At 39.6% G+C, this 14,902-nt stretch overlaps 1 protein-coding gene across 1 annotated transcript; it reads right to left on the reverse strand.

Annotated features, from left to right (window-relative positions):
• Nucleotides 1-12,112: 12,112 nt before the first annotated feature.
• On the reverse strand, nucleotides 12,113-14,703 carry LOC140142395 (uncharacterized). Its single transcript, XM_072164365.1, has 2 exons — nucleotides 14,466-14,703; nucleotides 12,113-13,338 (listed from the first exon to the last, which is right to left on the reverse strand). The coding sequence occupies exons 1-2, from the start codon at nucleotides 14,701-14,703 to the stop codon at nucleotides 12,113-12,115; spliced, it is 1,464 nt and encodes a 487-aa protein (XP_072020466.1).
• Nucleotides 14,704-14,902: the final 199 nt, after the last annotated feature.

A 14,902-nucleotide genomic window follows, 5' to 3' on the forward strand; every position in this document is an offset into this window, starting at 1 on the left:
AGAACAGCTTGCATGTCATGTTCTTCTGAACCAACTTCTTCATCTGCCGTTCAGCTACTGCCCATCAGTGCCAACGGCTCAAATAATATTGGCAAGTCTCCTGTATAACACATGGTAGGCCTATAGGGGAATAAATTTGCAAAATAAAAGAGCCTAGGCCTACTTTGCATTGTTTGGGGTATGAAAATAAGCACTTTTGAAAGTCAACTTATGGAAGAAAAAGCTTTTTTATACCAATTGTCAGGTTTTGGAAAAATAATCATCTCTTGAATATTTTTATGTAGGTCCTACGGAAAAATACATAGGCCTATAATAATACCCATGGGAGGTGCTCGCGCCGGCACATCATCTGCAATTTATGTGTTGCGAAATCTTGGCGATATTCCCCTCATCATCGTCACTATACCTATAGGCATACTCATAGTTAGTTTTATGGTTTTATATGCCATGTAGGGCCTACATAAAGTCATCGGAATCATGGTCATGTTGACCGGGGGTTGAATTTATGAATAAGTAAAATAGGAAGCTGCATGCTTGATGATGATAAAAAAAACCCAATTGATCGTCCCCGCCCGCTTCCTTTCGCATGGCAATGCAATTGAGGGAGTCTGAAATGTTTAATGCTATTTTCTTTATTATAAGCATGATAAGGGGAAACTTCTTTTTTTAAATGTTTCAAAAGTTAATAATATTGTCAATAGTTTGGATTTGCTTCTGTCCAATAAGCATTTCAATTTAGAGGCTTTGTTTTAATCATCCTCTCAGAGAACCATCAAATAACAAGAGCATCGATCCTATCATCCTCCTCTACAAATTACACAACTAGTAATAATGTCCGGGATACATAGGCCTAAATGATCCATTTGCATTGTAAAAATAACTAATTAATGATAAATAAAAAGGCCCTCAACTTCCTCTTTTTGATAACATGTGGACAATCAACTGGAATTTTGTTTTTACTTGACCTTTAAATAATTATAAGTGGTTGTATTACCATGATTATTGCATCTGATATTTAGATCGCGATTGTCAAATTATCCCGGCAAAAATGTCAACGCAACACAAAACGCGTAACCACAATGACGTCATCAGGAAAGCGCCCAATTTTCTACTTTTAATAAATGACGCGCGATGTAGCGTCGGAAGGGGTAAATCGAGTACGTTGTTTTCATTGTATTTTTATTTCTAAAATAGCTAGTTCTTCAATTGTTTTAGATATTGATTCTATATTTTATGGGCTTTATTTTGATACCAAATCATATTTTCTTTCAATGGTCCCTTTAAAGCTTAATTAAAAAATATGTTTCACCAATTGTCCGGTTTTACAATTACAATTACAAGTTTCTTAACATATGGGTCGTCTCCCCCCTTTTTTTTTCTTCAGATTTCGTACTAATATTGTAAGCATGATAAGTGACACCTGATTGCTGAGAAGGACCCTTCTTCCACCACACCCTCCTGTCACCCCTGGTTACGAATTTAGGGATGCCACCTAGGACAATCGGTTTTTTCCCCATCAGAATATCCCTATAAACTTTGATTAAGGATACGAGACATGATTTACCGACAAGTGACTCATTTCGGAATGCGATCATGAATTTTGAAGAAAAAAAGGTTTCCACGGGCTTCGTTGGGACTCGAACCAACGATTCTAAACTTCCTTCGATTACGCGTCTAGCGCTTTACCGCTCGGCCACCGTGGCAATTGAGCGATGGAGTGTAATGATAAAAGATAAATCGCATATTGCCATCTTTAGCCTTTTGTTTACTAAAAAAAGACGCGTTTTGTAAAGATAGATTAGCCGTTTTATGCATAAATAGCACGAACGTTTGGGAAAGGTTTCAAACAAATAATAAAGACACTGATGTGATGATGAAATTGCGTAAGTCGGAATTATCTGCGTCGCAATGTTTTGTTTTGGTTTTAGGAATTTGACCTTAAAATTTACGACTTCATGACATTATCATTTGAAATCAACAAAAGATATTTCAACACTATATGTCCTCATTCTTTCTCTAGAATGTTTTGTACATGTATGTGAAATAGCTTCAACAATGGTTCGCTGCATAATGGTAAAAATAGCCTTGACTCAAAAAAGGGCGAGAGGTACCATATTTACGGATTCAGGCTAAATTTAAAATTGATATAAAACGTTCGTTTTTTGATCGATTACAAATATTATTTTTTGTCGTATAAAGAAATTGTATCTGGCGTGAATTACACTACAGTTTTTATTCCTAGGGCTCTTTGACTTCTTCAAATATTTTTTTAATGATAGAGTGAATCCTCTGGCCCTCTATAATTACGCACAAAAGATCGACCCCCTTAAGAAAATAGCATGAACTCGACGTTAGAAAATTATTCCAACTTTTTGACAGCTGTCGGAATTCTAGAATTCCGACAGTTCCAAAGATCTGACGCACCATTATGCTTCCAATCCATTGACCGCCCTCGCGAACGGCCTGGGAGCGAACTCAAATCCGACCCCCACACCAGGGGGACTGGCCAAGATTGACTGAATTTTGACGTCGTCATTGGTTTAACACGTTTACACGAAAATGTGTCAAATAATTCCAAAATTGTATGTATGTTATCAAGCACTATTTTATCAGTCTAAAACCGTTGAGGTTCGACAGTGAACCTCATTGTAAGTACTGTTTTTTGAATTTTTTGTGTGAATAACGCACGATATGTTATGATATATACTAAAAATTCCCCCATATGTAACACTGTATACGCGGTGTTAGTAACGATGAGTATGATGTTTGCCTGCCACGTAATTCATTTTGAATCCAAAATTATTTATTTTCACGTGAAAATGTATACATTGCACTGGGAAATATGTTTTGTGCAATTTTTTTTCTGCAACGGGGGCCAATGGAGCTAAAAACGCACCTCGGCTCGGGGCGTCCAACGTCCAACAGACAGTGTTGCCGTCATATTGTCTGTTTTGTTTACGCTATTGGCTGTTACCGCATTAAATGACTGTCGGCCACCATCGTCTATATCTTACAGTAACATAAGAAGAGCCCTCTCTTGATAATTATCATAGTATGAAAAATAACGGCATACGTATACAGTGCCCTCTCTCAGTACTCAATAAATCTGCAAAAGGCAATAGTTGGAGCCCTTTATTGATAACTGCAACGCCAACATATAGAAAAGTTTCTATACAAAAACCATTCTATTATAAACCATCTATGCACAGTTACCACCTCGATACACCTGAGCACACATTTTCGTCCAAGAGGTTCCTAGCAAGCAGTGAATTGTCTCCATACAGTCTTTGATTACACTACACGGTTGAGTGCATAGCATCGTAAGAGCCGGGAGCTTCTAGCTCGAAATGGGCCTCTGTGATTGGATTTTGTCGTAACGTCAAGTGTTCCCTTCATCCAATCAAATTTTGTTAATATCAAACGAAAGCTAACACTTGCCCCTAAAAACACATTTCGTCATTAGGTTAACAGATAATGCAGTTCAATGTTATAGCAAGGCAAATGTGGTAAATCTGTTGAAAACTACCCATCCAAGCACATTTTTTGACCAAAAGGTAGGTTTTAAAAGTCAAAACCTCAAGTGTTCCTTACAATATTTTTCAAAGTTTATGTCATTAAATGAAAAAGCACACTTATATTGTCCATATACTAGCGTCACTAGAATGAGCAATGGCCAATTCTCTTTAAATTGCAATTCTTGTGCAAAAAGTTACTATTTTCGCCTGTTTTGTCATACGGTTGTCAATTCAATGAACTATGAGTTTGTAAAAAGAGCGCTTACAAATTGATATGGTAATAATAATAATAATAAATAAAAAAAATAAGAATCGGACTACAAAGTAGTCTAGCGATTTGGTAGCATCTTGCGAATGGTATATACTGAGCTCTGGCAAACATTGCATTGATCATTTCATAGCGAGTGTGTAGAAGAATTCAAATATCACATATATACTTTTGTAGGTCATGTGGTTCTTGAGTTGTGTTGTACTTTATAGACGAATCCAATGAGCAAAGTGATGGTCAGAATTCTTCGGACAATCACCCTTCGCACCAAACTGGTGTTATGACTGCCTAATTGGGTGGATTAAAGCAGCTTAAAATAGATGCAACATGGCTGATAATGCAGTTTAAAATCTTCGCCAAGGCCGTATCATTTCACATTCATACACTCTTAGATAGCGCGAACCAATCAGAGCAAGCGTTAGAAAAATCCAAACCATGCACTGATTGTGTCTAATTGCAGTGCTTTCCCGCGCGTTCGCGTCTCGTAGGCTTGATTCATTTTTCGGGCGGGTTGATGCATTTATATTTGGTTCCATTTTCCAATATTTTTAGTAATAATTTTGTTATAAAAACAGCAAATATCACATGTTTTTTCTTCTCGTGTATGAAATAGGTTAATGAACTTGTATTACTTGTTGCTCGACAAATTAGACAAAATAATGCACTTGCGCTCCCAGACAAACGAGAACCTAGACCAATGACTTTTACTCGCGTAGTGAAGCCGACACTGCTTAGCAACGAATTTGACAAGGACGCATACCCGGACGCAACCAAGCAGACATGTTCGCGTCTATGGAACATGTTGAATTTGACGCGGCGATAACGGCGCAGTAATCACGCAAACGAGCGCGTCAAACATGTATGCGATATTTCTCCGCGCCTAGTAACCCCGTCAATCCGTCAATATCACCTTGGGTACGGGGCTTCACCTTCCGCTGTGGTAAAGGATGGGCAGTGATAGGTCTAGGTGGTATGTCTATGCTTGCGCTGATGTTGATGCGTCAACATCAGCGCATCAACATCAGCGCGCGTGCATTATTTTGTCTAATTTCTCTTCCAACAAGTAATACGCGTTCATTAACCTATAATTATAGGTGGGATCAAGTTGGGATGGAGCCGACGGGGACCCAGTTATGGCTGCCATTGAGGTGTAGGAATGCGTGAAATTGGATTCGTCTATGGACCAAGCTTCGTATGACCATCCAGAGTCTATGGTATGACGTATTCACTACGATGGCGACTGGACGTATTTATAACGGCTGAGTATTTTAAAGTGTGTAATTACAAAGCTCACACACACACGCCCATACAAAACGTACAAGCACATTATACGCACACACGACTCGCCAATCACGCAAATATCCAAATTTCCGAACGGCCACAAATTTTACAAATTCTTTATTTTGTTACACAATTTCTTTTAAGGGTATCCTGGATCTCAACGTGCTTGATGTGTATTGAGTATGATATCAATTTCAATGTCGTTCGCTTATATCAGTTTGGGCCAATAACATCCGTTTATTATTACAGTCCCTAAAAATTTGACATATACATAGGATTCTCCGTACACCAAAATTCAACACACCCATCCCACACGTGATATTACATGATCCAACACTAATCCAATGGGATTCGTTTATGTCCCATGAAGACCTTTGTGGACCTGCTTCAAAAAGACACAGGATATAATCAATCAATCAATCAATCAATCTTTATTTCATTCAAAAATACAACAATACAATAACAGCAAAACGTACACATTTGAATGAGGAGATGCTCAGAAGGCCAAAAGGCCTGAACAAACACCCCTTAACCTTTCTAAGTTTCTTAATTTATCTAATAAAATACAATTACATACATACAAACACCCACACTCTCTTTCATACAGTCATGTAGAACTAAGCAGAAAAAAACAAACATGATGAATAAAGAACATGCAGAATATAAGTGTAAGACAAATTAAGATTTCATAACATATACTCATGTATATCGCACAAGAAAGCTGACATTTTGTGAATATGTGATTATAGTATAAATGCTAAGAGATCAGTTAATTTTAAGCGATTTTTTAAGAAGGGAGAAAAACAACAATTAATAAGTAACCCAAACTAAGAGGTATTAAGTGCCGTTTTGGCGCATTTGTCAATCGAATGCCATTTTCTTGGCCCGGCAGTTCTTATTGTTTTGTTAGCAAACTCTGTTTTTGTTAGACAGATCTTGTAATCTTCAGCGTTTCTTGTGTGATACCTGTGGTGATTCCTCTGCTCAACAAAATAACTATTGAAGGCCTTTGGTAACCATGGTAACTGATTGGTATTATATTTGTACATAAAAGTGCTTAATTCGAGATCATAAGTATCATAAACATTAAGCAACTTGTAATTCTTGAAAATAGGGGCTGAGTGACTTAAAAAGTGACTATTCGATATAATTCTAAGGGCTTTTTTTTTAAGTTTGAAAATCTTTTCCAAATATTTTTGGAAAAGTATTTCCCCATGCTAAGTTACCGTAGGGAACAAAATGTTTCAGTTGGTTTATTACACCAACACCTCTAGATATATTCTTTAAGATGTTGTTAATATGAAATTTCCAAGTTAGATTCTCATCAATTGTCACTCCAAGAAATTTGGTCTTATTCATCCTTTCCAGGATTACATTATCTACTTAGAAATATTATTGGTAACATTGTACAATACGCGTGATGTTTTTGATTTGTACCAAGCACCATGTAATTAGTCTTGCTTGCATTCACTGATAGCTTATTAGCCTTAAACCAATTATTAACTTCTTTTAATTCATTGTTGATAAGATCGTATTTGGACACAATGTCCTTATGTGAATAAGTTATAGTAGTATCATCGGCAAACAAGACAAATTTTAGAATGGTGGAAGTATTTATGATATCATTAACATGCAAAATGAATAATAATGGGCCTAGGATGGAGCCTTGAGGTACACATATTATATCTTTATATTCAGATTTACAAGAATTGTAATACACATACTGTTTTCTATTATGTAAGTAATCTTCAAACCATTGTAAAACGTTTCCTCTAAAGCCATAATGTTCCAATTTATGTAATAAAATACTGTGGTCGATAGTGCCAAAGGCTTTTGACAAGTCTAAGAAAATCCCAAATAAGCTGATATACAGTAGCAGAAATTGAGACCAGCATGCTGAACAGGCAGTTTTGGCGAGCCATCATTGGTGCCGACATCAAAAGTCGAAGGAGTAAGAGTATAAGTAAGAGTAAGTTAGATTTCTCAAAGTATCTGCAAGGTAATAACTTAAATCAGGTGGTGGAATGCTCTTGAAAGAAACATCACCATGATCACACCTGTATCGGGTAGCATATATTTATAAATAAAATACTAGAGTGAACAATAGCCCATGAGGAGTGAAACAAAACAAAAACTTATATAGGCACAATTGAATACATGAATCCAAAACCCACCCAAGTCCATGGGAAGTGATTTTGAGAAAAAAAACCCGTGTATCATTTTAATTCCTTCAGTTAGATTTACCTGGTCAATATAGTAAGTTGTACGTGCAAAGGGCGGGTTGAACTGTATTAGGTATGACGATTAGCATTTCAGGGACTTCGTGGGGTTCATTTTAAATTCTGGACTTGGGTGGTTTTTTGAATCATATACAAAGACAATAATGTTGGAATGAGATTACCACTAGTAAGATAATACAAAATAAAGCACACAGTTATGTATAATGTTGATAAGCATTCTGCCATGTAATATAAACCACACACTTTCCTTGATTAAACCCATTTTTTTTCAAAAATCACTCTCCAGCAATGAAGATGTTACAAGTGGACTTTTATACATACTGGATTTCAATCAATGTGTTACAAGACACAAATCATGGACTTGGGTTGATTCTTTCATACATGCTATTTTTCACATGCTCAATAGACACAGAGGATGAATTTGAGTTGTTCTTACATATATATGACAGGCCTATGTATAGCAACACTTTCCCAAACTCAATTTGGCAAAGTATGGACTTGGGTGGCTTTTGTATTCATATATTCAATTAAAGACAACCACATGGACCAATCAGTGGGTCACAGCAGCTTAGGAACAACAAGAGTGAAGGGGGGTACAATAACGTTAAGGATCAGACACATGAAATGAGATGCTTATGTACTCTGCTCTTGAAGGATGGTGCGCCGTTGTCAGTTACGTCTCCGACTACTCCATCTGGTAGGCTATTCCAAACGTGAACTGCAGTGTGGATGCAGGTCCTGCCAGTAGATATGGTTCTAGAAACGGGTACTTTGATTATGGCAAGGCATGGACAAGCTGGAGCGGGTAGCTCTTCTGACTACAAATGGCTTTGGTAGCAATGCCTTCAGTTTGGTGGGCACAAGCTGGTGTGCATTTTGTAGAGGACTGATGCTGCAACAACTTGACGTCTTTGATGAAGAGATGTGATGTTCAGCTTTGTAATCGCATCCTCTTCGCTCACACCTATGATTCGAAGGGCCTTTCTCTGAATAGAGTCTAATAATCCTAGAGTGGTGGCATTGGTACTCATCCAAGACAGTGAGATGTATTCCACCACACTGCGAACTTGGGCCTTGTAAACGGTAGTTCTGCCTCTCACATCAAGTTTGTTTGCAACTCTCCTCAGAGCGCCCAGCTTCTACCCTGATCTGGATGAGATGTTGGAGATGTGCTTTGTACAGGTAAGCTTGCTGTCGGCTGTGACTCCTAGGGTCTCCAGCTCCTCCTTCTCAGCCAGTTTGGTGGTACCAAACAGAAGATCTAGCTTGGTTGGATTCTTCTTTCTTGATATTGTCATTTTAATGGCTGTAAGTAAGGTCATCTTCCATCTGTCTGCCTAGATCCTCATTTTCTCCAGGTCTCTGTTTAGGCTAACAGTAACGGCTTCAGGGTTGTCTCTAGATGTAATATCGCAAAGCAAGGTGGAATCATCTCACACTCATCACCCAGGTCATCAATAAAGACAGAGAATAAATTGAACCCTGGGGAACTGATGCAGTGATGGAGTACTTGATGACTAGCCAGAGGACAACTTTGATGGATCGGTCTGTAAGGTAGGTCCTAATCCAGGTGAGCAGCTTGCCGGATATTCTTTTGCCATGAGTTTCGAGCAAAGGTCATTGTGCCAGACCTTAGAGTGGACCCAATATTGACCCCTGGGTGGTCTAAATCCAAAACCCTCTATCTGAAATCAGTTGGTTACCAAGGAGGTACTTCTGAAGTTGGTTCTGTACAACAGCCTCCATGACCTTGCTGGTGATGCAGATCAGAAAGATGGGGCGGTACATGGATGGATTAGACCTCTAATCTCTCTTGTGAATAGGAATGACAGATGCAGTCTTCCATTGGCTTGGGAAAACTCCCTTGCAGAAGTAAAGCTCAAACAGCAGGCTGAGTGGTCTTGCAAGTTCGGCGCTGCACTCCTTCAGGACTCTTACTCGTTTGCAGTGGTCATCAAACCATACCTTGTTTCCAGTCTTCTTGATAACGAGCTTTGCTGGTATGAAAATCTTCATAGCATCACTGATGATAGTGCTAGTGGTGCTTCTTCTGGGTCATCAGATTGGAGCGCAAGAGACCAGTCTACAGATGCACGAAAACCTCTCATTTCCCAGTAGTCGGCCTTGTAGTACTGCCACACTTTGCGCTTGTAGGGGTTATCTATGTACAGCGGCACGTTCAGTTTAAAATGAACTGGAACGTGGTCTGTAGTACCTAGCGATGATCAAGTCAAGAATCTGGTCTTCCCGGTTAAGTTCTTTGACAAATTGTGTTAGACCAAGAGCATTACACATCTCAAGTGTACGACGTCCATCAGCATCTGTTGTACGGTTGCCAAGCCATTCTTCGTGGTAGACATTGAAGTCGCCAAGAAGAACTACTGATTGGGCATTGAATTCTGAAAGCTTTGCAGAAAGCGAGAGTTCTGGGAAAATTCCGTCTGAAATTGGCAATTTGTGTAGTTAATAAACAGTAAACCCATAAAGACATCGAAAGTGACACATTCTCATGAGTAAACGCAAGACACTGTAGTCAATCGGGGAATTGTATATAACTGAAGATTCAATCGATGGAGCAGCTGCATCAAATGCGTCACCTACATCTGAAGTAAAATGTAGCTCTAATCATCATCATTATCATTGTAGGACATCACCACCAACCATTTCCCTACCCATGGCATACTTCCTGATGTTTGGCTTGCGAACAAATCGAACGAATAATAACCAGGTTCCTGAATTCTTATCGTAAATTCAACCGAAATACCATCCGGGTGATCGTTAGAAGAAACCGAGCTCAATTCCTTCCCAGTCGATGTCTTTAATGCGTAGGCTGTGTAGATTTTGTTGGGGATGTTTATCACTAATCGACACTCGCCATTTACCGCTTGAAGAGTTGACGAATCGTGATCTGCTACACTTAGGCCTAATTCTCTAAACCTATCGTCAGGACCCCATGGTTTCCAGCTTTCAGGGAAGATGTCTCCCACTTCACACGGCTGGTTACAATTCATTAGCCATACACCTGCTTCGGCGTTTATCTTAGAGCCCTTTGGATCGCCCCATAACTTGAACTTGTAGTAACCGACTTTGGGAAGCTTCATATGGTAGGTTATCTCTGTCAACTCTTGTGTATTCATGACCTCAGCCATTACATATGTTTTGTCATTGTCTAGCTGGGCGCTATCGTAGAAAAGTCCGTGCAATAATGTGGTGCCATAGAAATCGTTGGTTTTCATTCGAATACTCAACTTTGCATTTCCGCGGGATGTTTCCAGTACAGATGATGTTGGCGAAACCATTTCTAAGCCCAATTCGTGAAAGTGGCCATTGGGACCCCACACTCCGTGATGTTCTGGAAAGAGTTCCCCAGTAAAAGGCACTTCGCAGCTGAGCAACATTCGACTTTTTCTTTTCACCGTTTTCGAACTTTCCATCGTTGGCAAGGTCAGTGGAACTGCTTCTACGTCAGACTTGCCTAAGTCATCTCTGGAACTGAATAGATCTTGTTGATCTGGAAAGATGGGACTATTGAAAGGAACGTCACACCTAACCAGCCACTGGCCTGTTTCTTTGTATGTGCTGCAACCATTCGGATCACCCCATGTTATTAGCTTGTAGTATCCGTTTTTGGTAATTTTTATGTTGTACGTTATATTCACAAATGAACCACATTGATTGTTCATCGTAGCACAGACACATTGCTTTTCATTTTCAATTCTTCCGTTGTCGTCATAAAGTCCATGTAAGAACTTATTGGCACGAAAAAAGGCCGTTTCCATGTATACGATCAGTCTAGCTTCGCCGTTGTACGTTTGGATAGTAGATGACGTTGGGGATACACATTTAAGGCCTAATGTATGTGAATGAGGTTAGGCCCCATAATCCATCAGACTCGGGGAACAGTGTACCGCGGTAATGTTGGCTACATATCACCAACCATTTGCCGCAATAGCTGTACTGTGATAACCTCTCATTGTCTCCGAACAGATTTAATTGGTAGTAACCAACTTCAGGGCAAATGATCTGAAGAGTCACTTCTTTTGACCCGTCTGGCTTTGCTCTCGTTTCAGCGTACATATGTGTGTTCCTGACCTTTTCTCCCCTGGCATTCATCATGTTGTGTGTTGTTGCGACACCGTTAGGTAGGATGAATCTCAGTGCTCCTCGCCCTTCTTGTGTATTGATAGTTGAGGATAACGGATAGCGGCTGAGTAGAGATTCGTTGCTGTCGTGAGCGACAGAATTGGACACCTCTGCCTTTACAATGGTAGACATCAACGGAGACATCATCTCAATGCCCAACTTGCGTGAATGTATATTAGGACCCCAAAGACCACGACCTTCCGGGAAGATGTGCCCACGGAAGGACGAATCACACATTACCATCCATTGACCACAACAGTTGTAACTGGACTCATTCTCTTCATCTCCAAACAGAACCAATCGATAGTAACCTGTTTCAGGACATAGGATATGCAGGGTTACCTCTCGTGATCCATCTGGCTTTGCTCGAGTTTCGGCATACATATGTGTGCTGTTGATGCCTTCTCCTTTGTAATTCTTCATGTCATGTCGTGTCGCTACACCATTAGGTACAAGGAACCTTAGCTTTCCTCTTCCATCTTGTGTGTTGATAGTAGAAGATACCGGAGATAAAAGCTCGATGCCTAACTTGTAAAAGTGTATATTAGGACCCCAAAGACCATGATTTTCTGGGAAGAGTTGGTTACGATAGGGCGCTTCGCATATCACCATCCATCGACCACAGAACTTGTTTGCAGATTCATTCTCTGTGTTTCCATATAGATCTAATCGGTAGTATCCGATATTTGAGCATCTGATTTGAAGGTTAACACATCTTGATCCATCTGTCTGAGCTGTAGTTTCGGCGTACAGAGATGTGTTTCAATGTCTTCTCCTTTCATAGTTGTCAGGCGATGACTGTATGTCACAGCCTTTGGTACTATAAATCCAATACACGCCTCGCCATTGTTGTCTGTGTGTATTGTTGACATTGTCATCGACTTAGACATTTGAATCCCAAGTTTATGGATGAAATCATCTGGCCCCCACAAGCCATTTGAATCACTTGGATATGCCAGTACCTGTGTATCAGCTCGCGGACTAGATATAACAAACTGACCCGCAAAGCTGTGGGTATTGTTGGTCTCATCTTCATCGTCGAATTTGCAATAAATCACGCATGCGTACATTCCTGCCTTTGGACATGATAGATTCAGCCGTACCTTGTTTCCTATAGACTCTGGGTATACGTATTCTTCCAAGTCTGTTGATGGATCACTCTCATGATAATATTTAAATATTAGAGATCTGTCACTCTCGCCTCGATCCAACTCAATGGTGGCTTTACCACTTTGGGACTCGATGACAGGTTGACTTGGCTGAATGACGTTTACTCCAGCCAGTTGCAAATCCCAGCTTGCACCGTAAATATCTCCCTTGCGTTCTGGGAAAAGGGCACAAGGGACATCACTCAAACCTCTGACTCTATAGCCAACAATAAACTGACCGGAGGCATGCTGTACATCTTCACATATTCCATGAGCATAACCACAGACATCTACTATATAATCACCTTTGGAAGGTAAACGCACCACCACTACAACCTCATTGCCCTGGAAATACCTTACCACACACCTATCATACTCCCGTTCCTTCGGAAGCTGAAGTGGTTTCACGTCACCATCTTTGGCTTTTTTCATGGTTGTATATATGTCCATTGGATAGAAACACTTAAGCCTTATTTCAACCTGATTATTCTCCGCATCTATCACTGCGTGCTTGTGAGATAAACATTGCATCTTATATATAAAATAAGCGGGTTTCTTTTCTGGCGCATCATTCCACTCTATGTAGCTCTTATATGAGGGAGAAGACATAAGTGCTGAGGTATTTACGTCGTCGTCAGCAGTTAAAGGCAAGTGTGATGCGTCGCAAGTTTCGGGGTCTGCCAGAAACCACGCTTCTGTCCATTGACGAACGTACTGGTACTTTCCAGTATCTTTGTCTCTTGCTGGGAAAGCAATCAAATAAAATCATATTATCATTTGATGTTAATAAGGTTAATAAGGGATCGGTCACCCACCTTTGCACAGTATTTTTGTGGCACCTGGGACCACATCTGAACACGAGAAATGTCCTTCTGATATCAAATAATTTAGATTTCTTTGAAATTCGCGATATAATACAAATTATATCGCAAATTTCAAAAACTCAAACTTATTTGATATCAGAAGGACATGCTTCGTATTCAGAATGTAATTTGGTGTGTCTGATGTGTTCTCAGGTCCTACCAAAATACTGTGCAAAGGTGGGTCAATGTACAATAGGTGAAAGGATCATGCAACGCGCACTAAGCATGACTTACTTGACTTATAAATACTAAACATTCATTTCGTACAAAATATAACATCTACATGCAAATGTGACGTGTCATATCAAAAAGAGACACTTTTGGGCAGGTTATCAATTTTGAGTGTTTTACATATCAAAAATATAGAAATATGTTGCTCCACAACGCTTTTTTTTCCAATGAAATCGGACATTCCTAAGCGAAGATATTGAGTTAGTAAGTTAGTAAGTTATGGTATTATAAAATTGGAACTTGAGAGATATTGGCCTTTAAAAATATTATTGACAATGTTGAGAGTAGGAATTACCTTGCAAAATGTCTCAACAAATACAAGATGCCAGTTATGTTCCGGTCTGAAACTATGTTTTAAACATTAATAACATCACAAATTTGCAACAAATCCAAATTGTGAGTAAAAAATCACCCCCGGGCAGATTTTATGCTATTTCTCCATTTACGATCCAGCCCAAAAGTGTCTCCTTTCGACATACCACGTCACAAATACATGCACGGAATTGAACGCGGACAATAAGAACTCTAGATCGATGCTCTGTCCCAGCAGTTTCCAAACTGTAGGTCGCGATCCTTTTTGGGACCGCGGCCTCTTCTGGGACCTGCGGGTAAAATAATTTAAAAAATACGTCTCCTTTGTATTGTGACAAGGCATTTGCTCTTTGCATCCGTCGGAACGTCGCGTCGAGGTCGTTTTTTAACAAGGAACGACGAATATTTGCCGACAGTTTAAAGGGCTTATTCTGCTCAACTGAATGGATACAATGTGATCTTACCTACATGTCCAGCGGCCCAGTCGCATTCACAGGCAAAGCGCTGCCCTTCTATCTTTATATGGGTTAATCCAGAACCACGAGGAATGGTGCACGTGTCACTTTCTTCACCCGGATCATAGCCAAGTCCTTTGCAACTTCCAGAAATATCAACAATCTCTAAGTGAGCTATGCTAGAATTTGAATGGAATAAAGTTACGACTTGCGAGGGTTTTTTACAGAGAGTTAAAGAGCAGAACATAAAGACTAACATGTATTTGACGTTTTGTTTGTAATGAAAGTGGACACACTTGGGCATGTTGGGGGTGTCATCCCCCAAGAAATTCGAATCGAAATAAAATAATTACCACTCTTGTGTTAAGTCCACTCTTGGTGTCCATTTTAACAAAAATTGCTTTATAAGCTGGAATAAATTTTCAAATTCAAAATTAGTTAAAAGT

Source organism: Amphiura filiformis, chromosome 20 (assembly GCF_039555335.1).
Source record: "Amphiura filiformis chromosome 20, Afil_fr2py, whole genome shotgun sequence".
In the NCBI taxonomy this organism is placed as follows: domain Eukaryota; kingdom Metazoa; phylum Echinodermata; class Ophiuroidea; order Amphilepidida; family Amphiuridae; genus Amphiura; species Amphiura filiformis.

Excerpts from the sequence above, each read along its gene's own strand:
- LOC140142395 (XM_072164365.1), bottom strand. The coding sequence starts at position 14,703 with ATGTTCTGCTCTTTAACTCTCTGTAAAAAACCCTCGCAAGTCGTAACT. Across the intron at positions 13,339-14,465 it reads CTGGGCCGCTGGACATGTAG|CAAGAGACAAAGATACTGGA; the intron begins GTAAGATCACAT and ends TTGCTTTCCCAG.